The 24679-nt window shown below is 42.3% G+C and overlaps 1 protein-coding gene across 7 annotated transcripts in view; it reads right to left on the bottom strand.

The window, feature by feature from the left end:
• Window positions 1-692: 692 nt before the first annotated feature.
• The window catches only part of LOC139565665 (ubiquitin carboxyl-terminal hydrolase 15-like), a 42376-nt gene continuing 18389 nt past the window's right edge, over window positions 693-24679 (bottom strand). For 2 of the 7 annotated variants that reach the window (XM_071386150.1, XM_071386154.1), the window contains 17 exons: window positions 23642-23716; window positions 22149-22238; window positions 14087-14228; window positions 13396-13569; window positions 12538-12696; window positions 11368-11592; window positions 10786-10869; window positions 8946-9040; window positions 8139-8327; window positions 6922-7037; window positions 6324-6632; window positions 6037-6107; window positions 4775-4890; window positions 4385-4534; window positions 3806-3909; window positions 3492-3580; window positions 693-3390 (listed from right to left, as the gene is read on the bottom strand). In XM_071386150.1, coding sequence (XP_071242251.1) covers window positions 3148-3390; window positions 3492-3580; window positions 3806-3909; window positions 4385-4534; window positions 4775-4890; window positions 6037-6107; window positions 6324-6632; window positions 6922-7037; window positions 8139-8327; window positions 8946-9040; window positions 10786-10869; window positions 11368-11592; window positions 12538-12696; window positions 13396-13569; window positions 14087-14228; window positions 22149-22238; window positions 23642-23716 — 2431 coding nt within the window. In that variant the 3' untranslated portion in view covers window positions 693-3147. Of the gene's footprint in view, window positions 3391-3491; window positions 3581-3805; window positions 3910-4384; window positions 4535-4774; window positions 4891-6036; window positions 6108-6323; window positions 6633-6921; window positions 7038-8138; window positions 8328-8945; window positions 9041-10785; window positions 10870-11367; window positions 11593-12537; window positions 12697-13395; window positions 13570-14086; window positions 14229-19746; window positions 22239-23641; window positions 23717-24679 lie in introns of those variants that run through there. The other 5 variants (XM_071386151.1, XM_071386153.1, XM_071386152.1 and 2 more) reach the window with 5 other exon arrangements.

The following is a 24679-nucleotide window of genomic DNA, read 5'->3' as shown; positions in this document are numbered from 1 at the left end:
ACACCGTATTGTCGGCCCAAGTAGCAGCCAACCATCTCTCCATATCCTTTGTCAAGAAAAAAATAAAGGCAGAACAATTATCTGTGCAGTCGAGCTTTTAAGAAAAATACACGCGCAGCTCAGTCTTGCACAGCCACGCGCACGTTGCCGCATACACTGTCAGTATGTTCCAGCTCCTTCCCGCGATCCGTGTGGAAAAGGAAGGAGTAGTATGCGATCAACTGTGGATAAAATTCGCGGGAAACGTCAGACTGGGCGTAAAGAACAGCTTCATTCGCATTGGGTTGTAGGAAAGGGAGTATTTCAATTCACGCGCAAAATGTTGGCCATTGCGATTTTGGGTGAAATTCTAAAATGCACCAGACCAATTCTGAAGAAGTCTCTAATAGATAAGTCAGTCAGATAAAATGGTCATCCATGTTTGTGCTGAGCTTCAACACCTCAGAACCTCAGACAAAATATGTTTTAGTACAGTATGAATAGACCATAATATCCAGTCATGGTCCAGCTTCAACCACAAGAGGGCCTCTATTTCCAATTTCTCTGTTGAGCCAGGAATGCTCCTGTGTTATACATTTACCTCCAGAGGGCACGAATACCCAATCCGAGTCATTATCAATGAAGTTAAATATATAGCTAGCCTACACAACCTTAAGGTTGGTAATTCCGAATAGTTTACAGAAAAAACAGAGTTCTAGGCTTTACACAACTTTATTGAAGTTTGTGTGTAAATACACATGCACATTTCAAATGTAAACCCAAGTGAACTCAAGCGCAGCCAAACCTGGAAACCCCCATGTCATGCAAAGGATGCCTGAATATATTCACCTTTACAAAAAAAGTCAGAACAATAGAACATCCTTTCAAAAAGATCCAATCCCCCAGAAGAGAAAAGCACTGGTAAGAATTCTGTGCATCCCCCAAATGGCACCCTATTCCCTATATAGGGCACTACTTTTGACGAGAGCTCTATGCGGTATAGGGCGCCATTTCGGACAAATCCCTGAATTTGTGGTCTATAAACCCAAATCCCCATTACATCTTCGATCTTGCCACGGTCTTTAAATATATTTTTTATTATTTTTTAAATGCTTACATATAAATAAATACATGTTATCAAATGTGCACTCACAGAGTGAACTCTTATGTACAGTACTATATATCCTATATGTAATCACCACATCTCACCCACTCAGGCTGATCAGTAATTCAACCATCCACCCATCCCTCCCACTCTCTAGAGAGAAAGACCTTACTCCACACACCAACCACAATGAAGCATTATTTTCCCTTGGAAGAGAGGACACATACAGCAGTACCCAGGTATTTCTATCAAAGGGTAATGAACCCCCTACTACCCCCCCCCCCCCCCCCCCAAAAAAGTCATTCAGCATACATTCCGGCTCTCATGTTTGACTTTTTTACATTTTTTTAATTGGTTGATTTCCGGTAGCAGCGGTCACTATTCATGGATGTTTCTGTTGGGGACAGCAAAGATAGGGTGTGAGGGTGTGTACATAAGTGTTCCTGTGAGTGTAGGAATGAGTGTCAGCTCGTATCTGTGTCCTGTTTAAGTGTAGGTGCGTGTGTGTTTCAGCTTGTGTATGTTTGTGTTTCGGGGCCATGCACAGACAACGTGACGTGATAATGTGCTAAAGGCTACAATCTGAGATTAAGAGTTAAGGCTGAGGTGATCCAACCAAGAGACAGAAATCTAATGTATCACCAATATTCATAATCTCAAAAAGCCTCTAGAAGGAGCAGGTAGTGGAGGAGAGGCTCAATAAGCCGTGTAAAGCTAGTAACGCAACATAACGCCTAAGAGAGGTGGGTCCGTTCCAGAAAAGCCCCTACCTCCTAAGCAAACACGTCTCCTAATCACTTATGAAGATCTGAAAGAATTGGATGTGAGCAATATGGTAGTAGTTCCACCTTGTCATGTGACAGGTGAGGTGAATTTTTCACCCCATTTCTCATCCCTATCTGATCATTTCAGATCTACAAAAGTGTCTCGGGGTTTAAGGGTTGTTTCTGGACCTTGACCTTGTCATGCGGCTTACAGGATACTTACTGTAGTGACCAGCAGAAGAAAAAAATAACAAAACTTAATCACAAGGCTCATATTGTGTACATTAGTTGTGTGTCTAAAATGCAAGTTCACCACATGACTAGTTTGGCTGTTTTACATTATGAAATGTATTTTGCTCTTCTTCCTCCTCTTCACATACGCAGAGTAGGAGGGCTGATCTAGGATCAGGTCTCCCCTGTCCATATAACCTTATTCATTATGATCCTAAAGGTGAAAATGATCCTAGATCAGCACTCCTAATCTACACAGAGCAGTCACTATGTGTGGATGCGTGTTCTGTTGACCACAGTGTTTAAAGGCAGCATTCAAAGCGTTTTAACTGAGAAGACCTTGGCTCAGAGTAATTTGTAAAACAATTGCAGTACGTGGCACTAATATACAATTCATTATATAAAAAAAAAATGGGAGTGGAGGTGATTGTGCAACAAAATAAAAGTGTAAGGACGAATCCCCCAAAAGGCTTCAGCGCATCATGAAAACTTAATAATAATAATAATTCAGTGTTCATTCAAAAAAAACTATTTACAAGGCCTAGCTTAAAAATAATGGTAAAATGGTATGCCAATGCATTGCTCTCTCAGAAACATAAAAACATCACAAAATTAAAGCAGGTGGGTGGGAGAGAGGGAGTATCGGTTCGAAGCGCCAAAGCAGTGACACCACTGCACTGTGACATTCTGTGTTTGATACTATGATGAACTGAACTCTGGCCTTCCTAACACTTCTAATGGATCCATTCGATTTCAGTATGATGTCATTGTTCAGAATCAGAACAGAGCTTGACATCTTTTTCCTCCAGAGTGGATGATTCATGTCGAATGGACATGGAGGAGAATCACTGCGACCCGAACAACTATAGGCCCTGATTTCTTTAGTAATGTTGCTTCGGTGTTCCAGCACTGACAAACTTCTCAGTGGTTAGTTTCCCCTGGTAGCCCACTCATTGTAGGCCTGGATGGTGTCAGAGATCAGCCTCAGGCCTGGCACACTCCTCTGTGTCTGTCGATATGGCTTAGGATGGATATTATTGTCTCTCGCTCTGTCTCCGTTTCACCAGCTCATTTGGATTTCATGGTGACATTGTCGTTGACATCCTCTTCGTCGCTCTGAACTGAAGCAGAGGCCCCCTGGGATGAGGCGACGCTCTTCCTCTCCTCCTTCCCTTCTGTGTTCTCCTCCACCTCCTCTCCATCCTCCTCTCTCTCCTCCTCTTCTTCTTCCTCCTCTCGGTCCAGATTAAAGTAGCCTGTTCCCTTCACTGTGTCCTGGCGCTGGTAGAACAGCACGTACGCTGCTTTGGACTGAACACACACACACATATATATATATATGAAGTGCACATTCAATTCACACTGGGCAGTGCTGTGTATCTGACAAGATGTTAGAAGACTTTGGAACTCACCACAATCTGATCTTCGTTGGCTGGAGAGACACTGCTGTCGTCAAAGTTGTACCACTTGTCATCATCCTTGTTCTTCGCATAAGCAGTATCTAAGTGTCCCAAAGATAAGATGAGAAGATGAGTATTTGTCTGCTAAAAGCAAGCATGGAATTAAGACTGTTGATTCAACTTCCTTGTTTGAATCAACTCGGATAAGATTATGGCTAGCAATGTATGAATTTACAATTTTGAATACACATTACGTTCAAATTCACATTACGCTTCTAGTGTTTATGACTAAATTGTCAAATAAAAATACTTAAAATCAGACTTACAGTGTCCTCCTCCCATGCCTCCGTAGTGGTTGGAGACCGCAATGAGATCGTAGCGACAGGGACCAGCATTAGGGTCGATCAGGAACTCTGACATTTCCATGTCACTGGAGAAAGAATCACACAAAGAACCATTCATGAGGGGGAGAATTCCTTGTTTTATTTTCAAGAGATATTTAACATTTGTATAAGTGATTTACAACTTAAAGGGATACTTCGGGATTTTGGCAATGAGGCCCTTTAACTAGCTCCCCAGAGTCAGATGATACCATTTTTATGTCTGTGTCCTGTATGAAGGAAGTTAGAGGTAGTTTTGTGAGCCAATGCTAACTAGCGTCAGCACAATGACGAAGTGTATGGGCATGCAGGTTAGCAACTTCCTTCAAACTGCTCGTAGAGACATACAAATTTCATCCACAAGTTCATCGGACGTTGGGGAAGTAGACCAAAATCCAGAAGTATCCCTTTAAGCCATAGGAAAACAGCTGAATGCTTTTAATTTACACAATTATACTTGTTCATAAACTTTGACAATATAGCTTACTTTGACAGAAAAGTATGTCCGTCTGGTCAAAACCGTACCTGAGTGGGAAATCGACTAGTGAATCCAGCTTGTCCCTCATATATCTGCTGTAGGAGAAGCGTTTCAGATGGACCACCAGGACTGGAGGCAGAGACCACAGGTCCAGCTTTTTAGTGGCCTGCTGGTGCTCCTTGCAGTTTGGACAGTACCTGGGATAGATTAATTAATTATTATATTTTATATGACAATTTTAAAAAGCATATACTTTCTTAGTACCTGAGACAGCCAGGATAAATTACGCATCAGCCCAAATTACAGAAGATTTTAGTTCTGGGTTAATGGAGATTAATATCATGTTAAAACATGTTAATTCTATTTTTGAGAGAACTATTCTTTTAAATGTTCATTATTTTCTTTATTAGCCTTGACAATATGAAGTTAAGTCTCACCATGGGTCCTCAGCTCCGAGCTTCTCTTTGGTGGTGAACAGCTCGATGCAGTCTTTCAGTTTGAAGAAGGCTTTCTTCTGAGGCTTATACTCCATGCTCTCATGCTTCTCAAAGTCCTGTTCACAGACAGTGAGATTTGTTATTACTTATTTAGTACAATATTATTACCAGCCAAGGCTTAAAGAGAGACATTCATTCTACAACAGTGTTCCCCAAGCCTCTCCTCAAATACCTCCAGCCATTCTAACTATTTGATCTACAAACTAGCACACAAGGTTGGGAAACACTGTTTCAGTTTGAATGCATAAGGACAGACACAGTCTGACATGAATTGATATACTGTACACTCCTCTGTATTTATTTAGACAGCGACGCAAACATTTGTAAATTTGGCTCTATACTCCAGCATTTTTGATTTTAGATCAAATGTTTCATATCAGGCGGCAGTAATCAATGTCACATGTCATAATGATAAGTGAGAAAGTTAGAGGAACAAAAATCATACCCCCCCCCCAAAAAAAATGCTAACCTCTCACCATTACCAATAACAGGGGTGGTTACCATTTTTGGGGGATAATGATCTTTGTGGCTCTCACGTATCATTATTCATGATCATCCATAATCATGGTTCCATTCACATTCATGTCTTTTAAAAATAAAAATACAGCCCCCATCCCCGCAGGCCGTCATTGTAAATAAGAATTTGCTCTTAACTGACTTGCCTAGTTAAATAAAGGTTAAATAAAATTAAAAAATTAAAAAAATGTAGAAGTGTTCAGAAACATGTATTCTTATTTACAATAAAAGTGACTCCAAATTGACAATACATTATTCACCATTGAGCTCCTACTGGGCAAAACATTATCCAAAACACAACCAAAACAAACTGCAAATACATCCAACAAGTCTGTAGAGTCACAAGCTTGATGTAGTCTAAGAATATGGGACCAAATACTAACCTTGTTACTTAAATACACTATAAGTTAATTTGTCCAAATACTTATGAAAAAAATTATTCCAATGGGGGGACTAGATACATAGTGACTTCATTTCTAAATGGTAAAACATATGTACGAATATACACTCAAATAAAAAGGTGACATTCTGTACTGTCACCCCTTATATGAAACATTTTATCTAAAATAAAAAAATGCTGGAGTATAGGGCCATATTTTCACATTTTACCTTCTTTGTCCAAATAAATACAGAGGGTAGTGTAAGTAAAATGGTTTCTAGTGTTAGAGGAGAGTAGAAAGCCTTACCTCTGTGATACCCTCATCAAAGTGTTTTTTCTTGACCTCTGGTTCCCAGTCCAAAGAGAGATAGGACTGGTCTGTTACAGAGAGAGAGCAATATACCCTTAAAGACTCATTGTAAAAGGTGAGAATATAACAGAACGAGAAAGGTGGATTGTGCATTAAGAACTAGTAGAGGCACTGCTTAGTGCTTACAATAAGTATAATGTTGTTACTAGAATGTTACCATGTTTTTATCTTTATTGGAGGGTTTCAACTTCATCTGCGTACCATATGTAAAATGCCCATCTTACCACTGAGTCTGAGGTGTCCCTCGTCGAACCGGATCTGCCGCGGTTCCTCCTTGATTAAGCTGAAGTCAGTCTTGCCCATGTTGTTAAACTGGAATGTAAACAATCTCTTCTTCTCCCCCATTGTCATAGACGTTTGGTTCTGGTGACCTTTGGTCCCCGAGTTCTCTCCCCCTGGACCAACCCCGTTCTCCAGCTCGTTGTCCCCACCACCCACAGAGTCCTCTGATTGGCTGTTGTCATTCTCAGAGGGCAGCTCCTGGTCCTGACTGGATTCGTCGTCTCCATCCTGCTCATCAGTCTCCATCTCGCCTGGAATGGAGTGGATCAGCCGATCAGATTTTGGAATAGCTTTATCGACAGGGGTTACATTTTTTATTTAACCTTTATTTAATGCTATAGTCTCTTTCGCAGGCGAGCCCTGCATGAACACATCAATAAAACAATTACACTATACATATCTATTTACACATCAATTACAAAATACATCAAAGGGAAACACAAAACACAATCATATGAAACAAACACATTCTTCAGGGAAAAGTCCCAGGTGAGTGCATGTGTAAGTGTGTCTGTTTGAGCGTGTGTGTGTGTTACGTACTGGGAGAGCCCTCCTCCAGGACCCCATTGGTAGTATTGCCATTGACAATATGTTGTTTAGAAGAGGGGGTTGTCTCCTCAGTGTCCTCCTCCTCAACGACAGAACGCACAAACCGACTGCACCATACAACACAAAACACACAATACTAATATAATCAGTTCCCATTCAAAACATACAGACATAGTCCAACAACATCTAACTGCTCAACATCATTTATATGCTCCCCCCGAAGAAAGAAACATCCACCCTCAGTGCTGTTATTACTCAGTTCATCAGTGCTCCCGGAGTAGAAAACATTTAATGAGAAAACATAAAAAAATCGGGACATTGTGTCAAAGCCTTGTTTCCACTAGAAACTAAAAAGGTTCCTTAGAAACAATGAAAAGAGCAATCAAATGTATTCATATAGCCCTTTTAACATCAGTCACAATTAGGCTAAGTAATTAACAAGAGCGCAAGGTTAGTTAACGGCAGTTTCTGAGATGGTTACCTACCCACCAGAGGCGTAGCAGTAGCATGTTGTAAAGCTTGTTGTAGTGCATGCATGTGATTTTTGGATTAAATTGTATTTTTTCCCTCAATCTACACAAAATACCCCAAAATGACAAAGCAAAAACTTAAATATCACATTTACATCAGTATTCAGACCCTTTACTCAGAACTTTGTTTTAGCACCTTTGGCAGTGATTACACCTGTATTTGGGGAGTTTCTCCCATTCTTCTCTGCAGATCCTCTCAAGTTCTGTCAGTTTGGACGGGGAGCGTCAGGATCGAGGGAAAGATGATGAAAAGAGCAAAGTACAAAGAGATCCTTGCTGAAAGCCTGTTCCAGAGCACTCAGTACCTCAGACTGGGGCGAAGGGATCACCTTCCAACAGGACTCTAAGCACACAGCCAAGACAACACAGTAGTGGTTTCGGGACAAGTCTCTGAATGTCCTTGAGTGGCCCAGCCAGAGACCGGACTTGAACCTGATTGAACATCTCTGGAGAGACCTGAAAATAGCCGTGTAGCGACGCCCCCTGTCCAAACTGACAGAGTTTGAGAGGATTGGTAGAGAAGAATCGGAGAAACTCCCCAAATACAGGTGTGCCAAGCTTGTACCGTCATACCCAAGAAGACTCGAGTCTGTACTCGCAACTAAAGGTGTTTCAACAAAGTACTGAGTAAAGGGTCTGAATACTGTTGTAGAGCATGTGTGTGTGCGTGTGACCCACCAGAGGTGTAGCAGCAGTATGTTGTAGAGCTTGTCCTCGCTGAGTGTTCTGGGGACCGTGATGAGGAAGGGCTGGCCAAACAGAGGAGTGGAGGTGTGGTTGTACCCTGACTGCTTGTACTTTTCTCTAAGGTGGACTGGGATCACCACATGGTCTGTGTCCTCCAGCCGGTTCACTGCCACCTCAAAGCTGTACAACAAGGAGAGTTATTTTCCCCCCCATTAATTTAACTTTTATTTACTATGGCAAGTCAGTTAAGAACCACCCTTGCGGGCTTGGAAACAACCAGATGCATCCGGTTTTCATGGGAAATGGAAAGAGCCTGTGACGTGACTACCGCTTTTGAATGTTAACAAGGCAACACTCCATCTTAACTCCTCCTCCATATTTACTGGATTGGTTGAACAGTGCACAAGAGAACCTGTGCAGATTTCTTTCTTTCTCGTCTGGACAAGAAGGAAAGAAACCCCGCTCAGATGCATGCTACGTTAAGTTAGTTACTAAGAACAAATGCACTGGCACCTCAAAACTACAGAACTATATGGTAGGGTGAATGTGTTGCAGATGTTTGCATCTTCGGTAAGTTAAGGGTCGTATTCATTCGGGCATACCGTAGCAAAACGTTTTGCAAGGGAAAACAGTGTTTCCTATTGGACAGGTTCAGGTAGTCCCTTCCGGTTTCAGTCCATGCCGTTCTGTTTGGTGCCTAATGAATATAACCCAGATTTCTCAGATCTAACACTGGAGGGAGAGTAGACAGTGCTTCATCCAACTGCCTTCATCAGAAAGTCTGTATCTGACACTCACACATAGATGTCGTCCCTCTCCATGATGCTGCTGAGGTTCTCATTGGTGGCAAAGATACGATGGAACCGGTGGTTGTAGATATCTGTTACAATCATCTGAATTTGGAAAGAAAATAAAAACATCTTAAGTACACATAGTGCATTCGGAAAGTATTTAGACCCCTTGACTTCGCCCACATTTTGTTACGTTACAGCCTTATTCTAAAATTGATTAAATTGCTTTTTACACACAATACCCAATAATGACAAAGCAAAAACAGGTTTAGATTCTTTGCAAATGTATAAATAAAAAAATGAAATATTACATTTACTTAAGTTTTCAGACCCTTTACTCAGTACTTTGTTGAAGCACCTTTGGCAGCGATTACAGCCTTGAGTGTTCTTGGGTATGATGCTACAAGCTTGGCACACATGTTTTTGGGGAGTTTCTCCCATTCTTCTCTGCAGATCCTCTCAAGCTCTGTCAGATTGGATGGGGAGCGTTGCTGCACAGCTACTTTCAGGTCTCTCCAGAGATGTTTGATCGGGTTCAAGTCTGGTCTCTGGCTGGGCCACTCAAGGACATTCAGAGACTTGTCCCGAAGCCACTCCTGTGTTGTCTTGGCTGTGTGCTTAGGTCGTTGTCCTGTTGGAAGGTGAACCTTCGCCCCCAGTCTGAGGTCCTGAGCGCTCTGGAGCAGGTTTTCATCAAGGATCTCTCTGTACATTGCTCCATTCATCTTAGCCTCATTCCTGACTAGTATCCCAGTCCCTGCAGCTGAAAAACATCTCCACAGCATGATGCTGCCACCACCATGCTTCACCATAGGGATGGTGCCAGGTTTCCTCCAGACGTGACGCTTGGCATTCAGGCCAAAGAGTTCAATCTTGGTTTCATCAGACCAGAGAATCTTGTTTCTCATGGTCCGAAAGTCCTTTAGGTGCCTTTTGGCAAACTCCAAGCGGGCTGTCATGTACCTTTTACTGAGGATTGGCTCCCATCTGTCCACTCTACCATAAAGGCCTGATTGGTGGCGTGCTACAGATATGGTTGTCCTTCTGGAAGGTTCTCCCATCTCCACAGTGGAACTCTGCCAGAGTGACCATCAGGTTTTTGGTCACTTCCCTGACCAAGGCCCTTCTCCCCCGATTGCTCAGTTTGGCCGGGAGGCCAGCTCTAGGAAGACTCTTGGTGGTTCCAAACTTCTTCCATTTAAGAATGATGGAGGCCACTGTGTTCTTGGGGACCTTCAATGCTGCAGAAATGTTTTGGTACCATCCCCCAGATCTGTGCCGACACAATCCTGTTTCGGAGTTCTACGGACAATTCATTCGACCTCATGGCTTGATTTTTGCTCTGACATGCACTGTCAACTGTGGGACCTTATATAGAAAGGGGTGTGCCTTTCCAAATCATGTCCAATCAATTGAATTTACCACAGGTGGACTCCAATCAAGTTGTAGAAACATCTTAAGGATGATAAAAGGAATCAGTTCAATTTCGAGTCTCATAGCAAAGGGTATGAATTCTTATGTAAATAAGGTATCTTTTTTATTTGTAATAAATTTGCTGAAATGTAAAAAAATAACTGTTTTCACTTTGTCATTATGGGGTATTGTGTGTAGATTGATGAGGAAAAACACAATTTGATCAATTTTAGAATAAGGCTGTAATGTAACAAAATCTGGAAAAAGTGAAGGGGTCTGAATACTTTCCGAATGCACTGTACACCATTCCAGAGCGTACATTTTAATTTAGCCTCTATTTAACCAGGCATAAAACTCCTTGAGGTTAAAAAAATTTTTTTGAGGGAGAACTGATTTAGTTAAGAGCAGAACAGACGTGTGTGTGTGTATCTTACCTTCTCAGCAGGGACACCAGATAGAGTGGAGAGCGATGTACAGAGGTCTGATATGTAGCCCACCTTGGGCACAGTCAGTTTATACTGAAACACAGAGAAAGACAAACGGCCATTAAGCCGGGGTCCTAAGATTAACTCATAACTTAATCCGCAGGAGCAGATTTACCAAAACCCCATGAAGAATGAATAGCTGCAGATTCATTAAATATACACCAAGCCTTCAAAAGGTATTGATAAAAAGGACCTCCCTCCAGATTCCATCTGGCCCTATTCAGAGCATAAGCTGATTACAAATACTCAAATCCACTTCAGAGGATATCCCTTAAAAAGCAGAGAATATTGTGGGTGACCACAATATGTGAAGGATGACTAATTTCTAGGTAGGCTTAACAGCTCAGTACCTGTGTGGGTTTGGCTAGGGGGTCCAGACTGACCTTAGTCATATTCACTAGGTACAGAACAGAAGCAAACAGGCCAAAACAGGGAGGTGCTATCCAATAAGAAACATGTGTTTTTGTTTTCAGTTGTAAAAGCTTTTGCTACAGTGTGCACTAATGAATACAACCCAGATACTGTAGTTACCTGTGTGGGTTTGGCCAGGGGGTCCAGCCTGACCAGGTAGACCTCCAGAGTGCGTTCCTTTTTCATGGGCAGCGGCAGCGTCAGGTAGCAGAAGGGGTCAAAGGTGACGGAGACCTTGGCGCAGACAGGGCACACCAGGGTGGACTTGAAGAGGCCGTGGAAGATGTCCACGATGATGGAGTTGTTCCTCTTGACGTGGTTCTCCCACGCCTCCTCGGCCACCACCTACAGACACACAGAGGGGAGGGAAGATAGTGAGGAACCATTTTTGACAAAGGGTGAGATAGCAACAATGGAGTGTCTGGAGGAGGTATAGTACTATGATACCGTTTATTCCCACTACTGGTTTTGCTTTTCTCCTCAGCCACTACATACAGTTACACAGAGGGGAAGGGAAAGACTCAAACTATTTAGATACGAGGTGAAGGGACCCATGGATTGTGTGGTGGTACAACTATTCCCAAACCTCCTAGGGAAACACATACAGTAGTCACACAGAGGGGAGGGATATTGCTGAGAAACCATTTTGACATAAACCAAGAGAATACTATGGAGTGGTACACTGTTTTTATTAATTGTTTATACTCTAGAAACAAGCCTACAGTTTTACAGAAGGGAAGAAAAGCAATGCCATCAGAAACATAGCCGAGACAGACTATACACTATACTAATGGTTGTTACAGCCATGTCTCAAGGCTATGAGACACCATTTCAACAGACTAAAATGACACAGTGGAGTGACTGGAGGTATGAACACTGTTTGTTCCCACTGGTTCTCCTCCAGAAACACATTGGCTACAGAGTCGATAATGAGGTTATAGAGTTTGCGCAAGATCTGGCATATTTCCTGCCATTCAATTGGTCATTTCAATTAATGATATACCCATTGATTATTGAATATAAATGCCTCATTGGGCTGAAACACCAAACTCAAGATTGTGGCTTTAAAGATAAAGATTTCCAATTTAACAATCAACGCACAACAACAACTGAATGAGTGTTGAGTGCCAGAGATAGCAAGACTACCTGGGACCACAGAGAACAATTTGCCCAGCTGTGTACTGTAGCTATGGTGCAATGTATTTGTTGTGCATGGTCCCTGACAAATAGTAAAGCGAATGAAACTAAACTAATAAAATAAAGAGTGACAGCAAGCTAGCAGTAACAGACCTTGTCAGGCCTGCCCTCGGCATCTTTGAGCAGGATGTAGGGTTTCTTCCTGATACGGTTCAGGTCCTCGTGTAGACCATCCAACAGGAAGGCCAGCAGCTCGTGAGAGTCCTGCTGCTGGTAGCCTGAGAACTGGGGGGCGAAGCGACCCACCTGGGTCTGGAGGGAGGGGAGAATAGACACACACAACTGGTTCAGCAACAGATCTATAGGAAATTCCAAATTGACACCGCACCCCTAGGGAACTTGTGTAGATTGAATTGGTGGAAGCAAGCAAAATAGCACAGATTCCACCAACCTGTAGCCTGTCAGTTAGCAAAGTAGGAATATTGCCATATTTCTTATATGTGTGATCCTTTCTGATCTACTCTAGAGCAGTGGTGTAATCGAGGGTAAACGCACGTAAACATCGTTTACCCACCTATTGCAGAAAACCATATTGAGGAAAACCATATTGAAAGTACAGGGAGCGTTACTTTATTCACCACGAATGGAAATCAGAGTTTACCCACCCATTCTTTCTACCACTACATCACTGCTCAAGAGACTCGGTTGTTGTGGCTTGTGGGTCTAAGGGTCAATTTGGGATTGGGCACATCATAGCTGTATTTCAATCTAGAATCAAGGCAGAAGTGAGGGCACAACTTTCAGACCATGTGAATTTCATAAGTTGGTATGGGTACAGTACAGGGTTGGAGTCAATTCTATTTAAATTCCAGTCAATTCAGAATGTAAACCAAATTCCAATTACAGATTTTCCCAATTAAAAAGCATTGAAGATAATTGGAATTTCAGTGTACCTTCTGAAATGCCTGGAATGGAAATGGACTTGACACCAACCCTGGTACCGGAAATTACCTTGAAAGGCCGTGGTGTGACGTAGCTGTACTTCCCAGACCACGACTGCTTTGTGATCTCAGCGTAGGCCTTGGCGATCTCCCCTTTCATTCCCAGAGGGTTGTCCTCATTCAACTCATCGTTGTACTTGTCTTTCAGGAAATACTCGGTGAGAGGAGGTACATTACTTAAGCACTGCAGAAAAATATAAAATATATAAAAACGATTTAAGTTGGGAAAAGAAGCAGTAAAATATGCAAGAGACAGGGCATAATGAGAAAATCCAACAGTCAAAGGAATCACCTAAACCAACAGTATAATACAATGCCAAAGGTCAATCAATACCTGCAGCTGTTCCTGCCATGATACAATTAAAACCAATGCATACACACCAGAGTTCAGTTAACAGTTTAACGTATATTTTTATTTAACCGTTACTTAACCAGTCAAGTCAGTAAAAAACGAATTATTATTTACAATGTTGGCCTACCAAAAGGTAAAAGACCTCCTGCAGGGGCAGGGGCTGCAAAAAAAAAAAAGGGACCAAATACAGATCGAGACAAGAGAGACACCACAACACTACATAAAGAGAGACCTAAGACAACAACAAAGCATGGCAACACACCATGGTAGCAACACCACATGACAACACAACATGATAGCAGCACAAAACATGCTACAAACATTATTGGGCAAGTTGAGGGTATGGTACCTGCAGTGCAGAGTTCATGAAGCAGGTGTTTCCCAGGTTGGAAAGACCACACAGGCCAGCCCGCTCACTCTGCCTGCCCTCGGAGCACTCATAGCTGTTATAAGGGTGGTAGGACGGAAGGCTGTAGCTGGAGTTTTTCACACTGAAGAGGATACATAACATCAGTCAGGAATAAATAGAGAACATGGACTTAGCCTATTTCATATGGCTGGGTAAAATGACTGGATGTTACCAAACAAATGCAGGCATAAAGTACTTATAGTGGTGTAATAATGTGCTGTTTGTATGACGTACCGTTTAATTTATTTTTGTTAAGTAATTGCCTTAATCTTGTTTGGACCCCAGGAATAGTAATGGGGATCCTTAATAAATACAATATACAAAGGCTAGTGCCCACACACAAACCTTAAACATTTCTATTCAATCCCCCCACACACAAACCTTAAACATTTCTATTCAACCCCCCCACACAAAAACCTTAAACATTTCTATTCAACCCCCCCCCCACTCAATATCTTCCCATAAGGTCTTTCTCACTTCTCATTCAGTGTGGGGAGAAAGGTACACAGTAAGAAAACACAATTGTACAATAAAAAGCTGAAACCATCATAAAAAATGTTAAACACCTACAGTATATAGCACAGCTGCCAATAGGGTCGGGTGATATTACCATAGCATTGTCTATCGACAATTATTGACAGCCAACAGATGGTGACGACTTTGTAATGTGATAGATGAAAATAAAAGCAATGACAAAAATAAAAATGTATGCAACATTAATTATGCCGTAATCTATGGATTTCACGACTGGGCAGGGCTGCCAACTGGGGAGCCAGGCCCAGCCAATTGTTCCCCACAAAAAGGTCTTTATTACAGACAGAAATACACCCAAGAAATCCCCCACCCCTCCTCAGATGATCCTGCAGGTGAAGAAGCTGGATGTGGAGGTCCTGGGCTGGCGTCGTTAAACATGGTCTGCTGTTGTGAGGCCGGTTGGATGTTATGCCAAATTCTCTAAAACGACGTTGGAGGTGGCTTATGGTATAGAAATGAACACTCAATTCTCTGGCAACAGTTCTGGTGGACATTCCTGCAGTTAGCATGCCAAATGCACACTCCCTCAAAACTTCAGACATGTGGCATTGTGTTGAGACAACTGCGTATTTTAAAGTGGCATTTTAATGTACCCAGCACAAGGTGCACCTGTGTAATGATCATGCAATTTAATCAGCTTCTTGATATGCCACACCGGTCACGTGGATGGATTATCTTGGCAAAGGAGAAATGCTCAATAAACAGGGATGTAGACAATTTGTGCACAAAATTTAAAGAGAAATAAGATTTATGTACGTATGAAAGATTTCAGGGACATTATTCCAGCTCACGAAATATGGGACAAACACTTTACATGTTGCGTTTAAATTTTTGTTCAGTGTGTGAGATACTTTTAGTCTTGTGGTGTGTGTGTGTGGGGACACCTGCTCGTCAAAACTCGAATTCCAAAATCTTGGGCATTAATCTGGAGTTGGTCCCCCCTTTGCTGCTATAACAGCCTCCACTCTTCTGGGAAGGCTTTCCACTAGATGCTGAAACATTGCTGCGGGGACTTGCTTCCATTCAGCCCACAGAGCATTAGTGAGGTTGGGCAGTGATGTCTGGCGATTAGGCCTGGCTCGAAGTAGGCGTTCCAATTAATCCCAAAGGTATTAGGTGGGATTGAGGACAGGGCTCTGTGCAGACCAAGTTCTTCCATACCGATCTCAACAAACCATTTCTGTATGGACCTCGCTTTGTGCACGGAGCATTGTCATGCTCAAACAGGAAAGGGCCTTCCCCAAACTGTTGCCACAAAGTTGGAAGCACATAAGCATCTAGTACATCATTGTATGCTCCCCATTGGGGCGGAGGAATAATTGTCTGGGGCTGTTTTTCATGGTTCCGCCACACCCAGATTCGTCCGTTGGACTGCCAGATAGTTTAGCCTGATTCATCACTCCAGAGAACGCGTTTCCACTGCTCCAGAGTCCAATGGCGGAGAGCTTTACACCACTCCAGCCAACGCTTGGCATTGCGCATGGTGATCTTAGGCTTGTGTGCGCGGCTGCTCGGCCACGGAAATCCAATTTATGAAGCTCCCGACGAACAGTTCTTGTGCTGACATTGCTTCCAGAGGCAGTTTAGAACTCGGCAGTGAGTGTTGCAGCCGAGGACAGACGATTTTTACATGCTTCAGCACTCGGTGCTCCCGTTCTGAGCAGCTGAGACGCTTTTGCTCCTAGACGTTTCCACTTCACAATGTCAGCACTTACAGTTGACCGGGGGAGCTCTTGCAGGTTAGACATTTGACAAACTGACTTGTTGGAAAGGTGGCATCATCCATGACGGTGCCACATTGAAAGTCACGGAGCTCTTCAGTAAGGCCATTCTACTGCCAGTGTTTCTCTATGGAGATTGCAGTTCCCGCTCAGCCCAGTCAAAACTGTTCGCTGCTCTGGCACCCCAATGGTGGAACAAACTCCCTCACGACGCCAGGTCAGCGGAGTCAATCACCACCTTCCGGAGACACCTGAAACCCCACCTCTTTAAGGAATACCTAGGATAGGATAAAGTAATCCTTCTAACCCCCCCCCCCCCCCCCTTAAAAGAGTTAGATGCACTATTGTAAAGTGGTTGTTCCACTGGATATCATAAGGCGAATGCACCAATTTGTAAGTCGCTCTGGATAAGAGCGTCTGCTAAATGACTTAAATGTAAATGGATGGGTAAGAGATAGATTGAGAGGTTGAGGGTAGCTGAAGGGTGGGACTATAAGGAAAAGAGGGATAACTGAAGTAAAATGTACAGTGGCCGTAAAAAGTATTCAGTGCATTTGGTAAGTATTCAGGCCTTGACTTTCTCCACATTGTTACGTTACAGCCTTATTCTAAAATGGATTCAAATAGTTCCCCCCTCCCATCATCAATCTACACACAACACCCCATAATGACAAAGTCCACACCAAAAAAACATGTTTGCGAATGTATCAAAACAGGAAAAAACTGAAATATCACATTTACATAAGTATTCAGACCCTTTACTCAGTACTTTATTGTAGCAGCAATTACAGCCTCGAGTCTTAATGGGTATGACGCTACAAGCTTGGCAGACCTGTATTTGGGGAGTTTCTCCCATTCTTCTCTGCAGATCCTCTCAAGCTCTTTCAGGTTGGATGGGGAGCGTAGCTACACAAATATTTTGTTTCAAGTCCAGGTTCTGGCTGGGCCACTCAAGGACATTCAGAGACTTGTCCCAAAGCCACTCCCGCGTTGTCTTAGCTGTACAGGATCTCTGTACTTTGCGCCGTTACTTTTATAAATTTAACCTTTATTTAATTAGACAAGTCAGCTAAGAACAAATTCTTACTTACGGGTTTGGCCGGTGTACCCCTTCCTCACCGGCCAAACCCGGACGACGCTGGGTCAATTGTGAGCCGCCCTATGGCACTCCCAATCACAGCTGGTTGTGATACAGCCTGGATCTTTCCCTCGATCCCGATTGCTCAATTTGGCCGGGCAGCCAGCTCTAGGAAGAGTTCTGGTGGTTCCAAACCTCTTCCATTTAAGAATGACGGAAGCCACTGTGTTTTTTGGTACCCTTCCCCAGATCTGTAACTCGACACAATCCTGTCTCGGAGCTCTGCGGACAATTCCTTCGACCTCATGGCTTGGTTTTTGCTCTGACATGCACTGTCAACTGTGGGACATTATATAGACAGGTGTGCGCCTTTCCAAATCATGTCCAATCAATTGAATTTACCAGGGTTGGACTCCAATCAAGTTGTAAAAACATCTCAACGATGATCAATGGAAACAGGATGCACCCGAGCTCAATTAAGTCTCTTAGCAAAGAATCTGAGTACTTATTTACATAAAGGTATCTGTTTATTTTTTTATACATTTGTCAACATTTCTAAAAACCTGTTTTCGCATTGTCATTATGGGGTATTGTGTGAAGATTGAAGCGATAAAAAAAAAAAATTATATACATTTTAGAATAACAAAATGTGGGGAAAATCAAGGGCTCCGATTACTTTCTGAATTAACTGTGTGTATGTATGTATGTATGTATGTATGTGAAGTAGAAGTCTAAGTTTTGTTGTCCATTAGTTTACTCCAATTAGGGGAGGGGTGGTAGGCTTAGGGAAACATAAGGAAAATATATTGAAATAAAATATGGGGGATTGGAAATTAGGCAAACAATTACATTGATAGAACTCAGTCTGCAATATTAAAGCTGATCAACACTATCATGTGCATCTAAATAATTACTAATATATTTTTATTTATTTATATACAGTAGACTGTAAAAAAAATATTTATGCAAGTCAAGAAACTCAGATTTGATCCCATATACCTTGTCATTGAGATAATTATGAAACCATTGGCAAGCATCAGTTCCCAACCCTATCGAGGACAGCTTATTCAACAGACATGGCAGCACAATTCTTTAAGGCATTTGCAATATAATTTACAACAAGCATGGTAGCCGTAGTGGTGCTATGTTTAGTTCTGAATCCGTATTGATTAACATTAAGTACACCATTTACAGATAGAAAATAATGTAGCTGTTTGTGGTCCAATGATTCTAGTATTTTAGAAAGACATGGGAGCCTGGAAATGGGTTGATAATTATCGAGATCACTACTATCCACACCCTTATGGAGTGGTAGCACCAAAGCTGCTTTCCACAATTGGAATATTTCCTGATACTAAAGTTAAAAAAATTAAAAGGTGTGTGCTACTTTGCCAGCAATTAGAGGCGCTGCATACTTAAGCAAAGACGGGTCCAAAATGTCAGCCTCTAATGACTTCTTGGTGTCAATATCTAATAATGCAGCAATAACTTCTTTTTCTGTGAGTTGCCAAAAAGAAAAACCGAGACTACCATTTCCCAAGTCACGTGAGGTTGACTGATTACCCATCGAGGCAACTGGAGCTGTATGTGGGAAGAACAGTCAACTGACTGGCCAAAACCAGTATGATGACCATTTCTTTAAATAGGAAACCAGCAGAGATAAAATGCTGATTAAAAGCATCATAAATCTTAGCAGTTTCCTACATTATTACTGAAAAAGTTTAGGCAGGGAAGTAGCGGAATTACCTGGCTTCAGTGAATTAACTGTTTTCCAGAATTTAGCGTGTTCACTAACAGTCTGCCATAGCGCTTAGGAAGTAGTTTGATTTGGCCTGTAACCTAGCTCACTACGTACGGTAAGACAGCTCGTTCATCATCAGACAGTCACTGCTCCCCAAAGATTTGCCATTGCCTGAACTTAGCCTCTGCCCAGGCTTTCAACATCTTTCGTCAAAATCCATAGTTTCATTCGATTTCGTGCCACAGCCCAACTTTTGTTTTAGTGGATGTTTAAAAAGCTTTTTTAATTGTTATTTTACTTTTTGGGGGTGTGGCTAATGGGGGCGATAGAGTAAAATATCAATGTTTTATGGGTACATAATCACGATAGGACAAAGGTTGTTGTCGCCCAACCCTAGCGCCCAATAATTACTCTAAACCTGAGGACACAGTCAGCACATTTTAAAGACAACACACTTTGCATATAGCCTCAAACCTAAAGCCTTGAGGTATAGCAAAAGGCCTTGCAACAGCAATAACAGTCAGACCTCTGGGAGTGGGGCGACGCTGCGTCCCATTGATCAAGGGGTGGTGTAGCAGCACCACCAGTAATACCACCACCGGCCCCAGCAGTAGAAGTGTTAGCATTAGCAGCCTGCTCACAGCTCAGCACTCTCTCCACCACCCTGCTCCTGTCTAAATCTGTCGAGGCGTTCGTCCTCAGCTCTGTCCTCAGCTCTGTCCTCAGGCACCACCAGCAGCACAGGAGCATCTCATCTCAAACGCTTTAACCATCCGACACTGGCCTCACAAAATCCATCTCCATAACTCGGCCCTAGTCCGGGGCTTAGTTCGATCCAGCCCTAATCCGATCCCAAAGTCCAGTTGTAGATCAGCTCACTCCTTGCCCAGGCCTTGGTCCCAGAGCTCAATCCCAGTTCAGTTCAGACACGCAGCAGAGAGGCACAGTAAAGCGAGGCCCGTCCCGAGCGCAACACTGTCAAACACAGCTAACAAAAAAAAAACTCCCTCCTCCTCCGTCAGTGTTCAAGTTTTGCAGTGCCTCTTCTCGCTCGCCGAGCCCTGCTATGTGACGGTGTCAACCCCTTCCCTGCCCTCTAGCATGCCCCTGCCCTGACGTGTACTCTGCCTTGCTGCTACCACAGGATAGCCTATTTATAGCAGCAGCTAGCTAAGCTACGACGATGGTCAAGAATCCGCTTCAGGAAGTAGAGGTACACAGATGGAGAGAGAGAGCGAGGGGGGGGGGGCGAGAGAGTGGTAAAGGGAGAGGGGAGACAAGAGCAAAGGAGAGACAAGATAGAGGTGGAGTAAAGAGTGGTACAGGAGAAAGATGTAGGGTGAAAGAGAGGAAGGGGTACAGGAGAGAGACGGATGGGTAAAGGAAAGAAAGGGGATGTTCCTATCAAGATAGAGGGATGAGAGAGCTCAAGAAAAGGGAGGGTAAATAGCAGAGGGGGCCTGACAGCAGAGAATTCCTGCTGAGGCTGAAGAATGCATTGTTGCCAAATAGGTAGGTACTTTCTCTAGTAGCTAGCTAGCTTCTTTAATATGCAATTAGGTATTCATATAACTGGGTCTCCTTAAGAATCTACTGTAGCCTGAGTAGAGAGCATAGCTGGAGGAGGATGTGAGGAGAATAATTAAGTAGGCATCTGTGTCGCAACCAGGCGAGAGAGGGTGGAGGTGGAAAGGGGGAGAGTGCAGATGAAATGCATTCTGAAGGTCACACAGGGACTGCAGAATATGCAGCACAATAAACTCAGAGGAAGAAGAGAGAATGCATAGAAAATGCGAACGAGAGGACTGTCACTGTACACAGGGAGTCTAGGGACAGTGGCTCAGAACAAATGCATCTTGTCCCACCCTATCCACAATCAAACAGTCAAAGATGCATCCTTGCATACTTAATCCTGGTTTGAAACATCCAAGATTAAAATAGTACCCTATCCATTATTCAATCCCAGAGCGGACCAAGCTGGCGCTGTACAGTGAGGAGTGGGTTGACAGGAAGGGGATCTGCAGGGAGATCCTATTACCACATCGCCACCATGGAGTCCACAGCAACAAAAACACAATATGGAAATAAATCTACCATTTGTGTGCAATGGTGAAAAGTTACGTGCTCGAACTGTAAGTGTGCTACATACATACATACATCTCTCAGTGTGCCCGTATTTCTCAGATGCTGGGTAAAATAAAATTGCACGTAGCCTATATCCACACACAAGCCTTCAGTGAGAATAACATACAGTGTTGAGTGACACTGATATTACACCCATTCCAGCATGCAATGGTTCACAACTACAGTGGAAAATAAAACATTACTCTATTAGGCTATTGTTCAACTACTGGACAGTGACAACACATTCCACACCGACAGCAGTGGTGTCCAACCAAGGTCTCAGAGTTTCTAGGTTGCATGAGGTTCACACTAGCTATTGATTCTCACTGGAAGCACCCACACAAAATTACTCTTCTTAAATCTTGTTAGTTAAGATTGAAATATCAATGAATTCATAATTCCGTCAGTAGATAATGATTTAATCTGAGATGATTCAAATACAGTTTACTACGCAGAAGCTCTTTAGTCCCATGATAGAATACACTGCTGTGAAAACACAGATAAAAACCATAAACCATGCAGGCAACTGCAAATCCCCGCATAACCACCTCAAGCCTTAACCCAGAGCCATAGATGTACGGAGTCCACAAACTATCCTCCATATTGGCACCAAACATTCCATTAAATCAATAACATTCTAATTTGGACTCTTTGCCTAGAATGAACCTTTGGAGCCAAGACCGCTGACGTTCAAAACTCGACATCTTCAGAGTTTGCTGAATTCCGTAGTGTCTCTCTATGGCTCTATGTGCCCCAGCCCAGTCAGTCAATTAGACAACCCTCTCTATGTTCAATAGTCCTTACTTCCTGCTGTTGAAGCTGCTGTTATGATTGTTTGTGAGGGATGAAGGGGAGATCTTTGGCAAAGCAGAAAGATTGGAAGTACCAGATGACCTTCAAAAGATAAAGAATATCATGAGTTAGAGAGAAAGGATAAAGGCTCTCAAAGAAGAGGATTTTGAGAGCTGAGGGTTAATTCAAAAAGTATGGAAATAGGTTAAACCAGGGGTTTTCAAACTAGGGTCCAGGTACTGCAGTGCGTCTGCCATTTCTATCAATATCACAAGCTGCAATAGAATATCATCGTGGATACAATGCGTCTCTGCGTCCAGTATGAAGTTAGTTAAAGGTAGTTTCACGAGCCAATGCTAACTAGCGATAGCGCAATGACTGGAAGTCTACAGGAACAGTTATGCCTCAAATTCTGGGGAAGTAGATAAAGGGCTTCATTGCCACAATCTCCAACTATCCCTTTAAAATTGAGGAAATTATAGTAATTGGAGCTGATCACAGGGTTTTCTCTATATAGGAAATTCTTAGGCGGGCCATCTAAGTGGTCATTTTAGGGATGGAAAAACAGTTGTGTCAACTTAAATGACCAAACCCAGATAAAAATCATGCATAAAAGATATTGAACTATGATTTAATAATACCAACTTTGAGAACTAACAAAGAAAGCTAGAGTCAGGGAGATCGAAAACTCCAAAAACCGGGCATTCAATGCACATGCCCATTGATTTTATTATGTTTGAGCAGAAGAACAATGCATTAGCCATTGGAAAATGCATAAAACTGAAAGAAATATGCTTAGAAATAACCAAATTATCTCTCAGCTCCATGCCAAACCATGTAGAATTCCTGGAAATTTGATGAAAAACTGCTCAATTCTCACAGCTCAATAGAAAAATGTGTAGAATTGCAGAAAATGTGCTCTGGAACAGCAACACTTTCTCTACACCGCCAAGACACCTTTCTAGCTAATAGACTGTGTTAGAGCTTACCCTTCCAATGAACTGTGGGGAGGTCAAAATAATGAAACTGTTTACCAAATCTATTCATTTTAAAAAGTTGATTACTTCTCCCTGCCATTATCATTCACCTGATGAGACAAGACATAACGTATTATGGGAGTACCTATGTCGCCGGTTTGCCTGGGCGAGGGTCCCTGGGCAAGAAAAGTTTGAAAACCCCTGAGTTAAACGATAAGAGATATGTGAGCAACTAAAGCCAAGCAAATAAGATAGAAGCAGATATATGATAGGGAGTTGAAATTCAAAGACGAAAGACTGTAGGAAAATAGTAGCAAAAATAATCATAAGGGTCTGCTGGGTTGAACATAAATGTCTACATTGAACGTATAAAACAAAACTTGGCAGAATAGACTAGCATAGAGAAAGCTCAGCCTCAGAAGAACCAATGTCTTTCAATCCCCATGCCAAGTGAGAGTAATTCCTAATTGGAAGTCCAGCTAATCACTCCCATAAACTAAGGTCATGGACCCAGCCAGACACACTCACTTAGGTGCAGAGGAACCTCTAGGCCACGATCCATCCTCATTCTTCTGCTCTATTACCAGGACCTGCATGGATATCAGAAATAGAAACATAATACACATATAAATATATGGAAACATAATACAAACGCCACTATGTCAACAAACTTTCTTCGTCAGATTGGCCTACTGTGCCATAAATGTAGTACTATGGCAACACTCGTCTTATAGTATTTCCAAATCTGTTTTACAATTTCCTCTACTTACAGTAGGGATAAATGATATCGGCAAAACAATCTGAAAGCTATTTTACCAAATATTGCGATTTTACTATCGATAAAGATCAAAGACTTGGGAGAATGTTTTTTTTTGTGAACTGTTGGAATCATAGAAATTTAATGATTTTATGTCAAGAAGCAAGGTGGAAAGCAACATTGCTCTTGTTTGGAACAATCTGTTGACTGCATTTGACCTAATAGAACAGCATGCAAACTTATTGTGAATCTACCAGCGAGGAGGAACTGTGCTGCTTGAGTGACAGGGGGCGAGGCTTGGTGTGTGTGGTAGAGGTCTTGGACCCATTACGAAATGGACCTGGGGCTTTCCTTTCCCACCCGATACGGATAAATATATATATATATATATATATATATATATATATATATATATATATATATATATATATATATATATATATATATATATATATAGTGGGGAGAACAAGTATTTGATACACTGCCGATTTTGCAGGTTTTCCTACTTACAAAGCATGTAGAGGTCTGTAATTTTTATCATAGGTACACTTCAACTGTGAGAGACGGAATCTAAAACAAAAATCCAGAAAATCACATTGTATGATTTTTAAGTAATTCATTTGCATTTTATTGCATGACATAAGTATTTGATCACCTACCAACCAGTAAGAATTCCAGCTCTCACAGACCTGTTAGTTTTTCTTTAAGAAGCCCTCCTGTTCTCCACTCATTACCTGTATTAACTGCACCTGTTTGAACTCGTTACCTGTATAAAAGACACCTGTCCACACACTCAATCAAACAGACTC

This window comes from Salvelinus alpinus, chromosome 37, assembly GCF_045679555.1.
Source record: "Salvelinus alpinus chromosome 37, SLU_Salpinus.1, whole genome shotgun sequence".
Lineage (NCBI taxonomy): Eukaryota > Metazoa > Chordata > Actinopteri > Salmoniformes > Salmonidae > Salvelinus > Salvelinus alpinus.
Note: the sequence above shows the minus strand (reverse complement) of the source record. Positions and strands in the feature narration are given on the sequence as shown.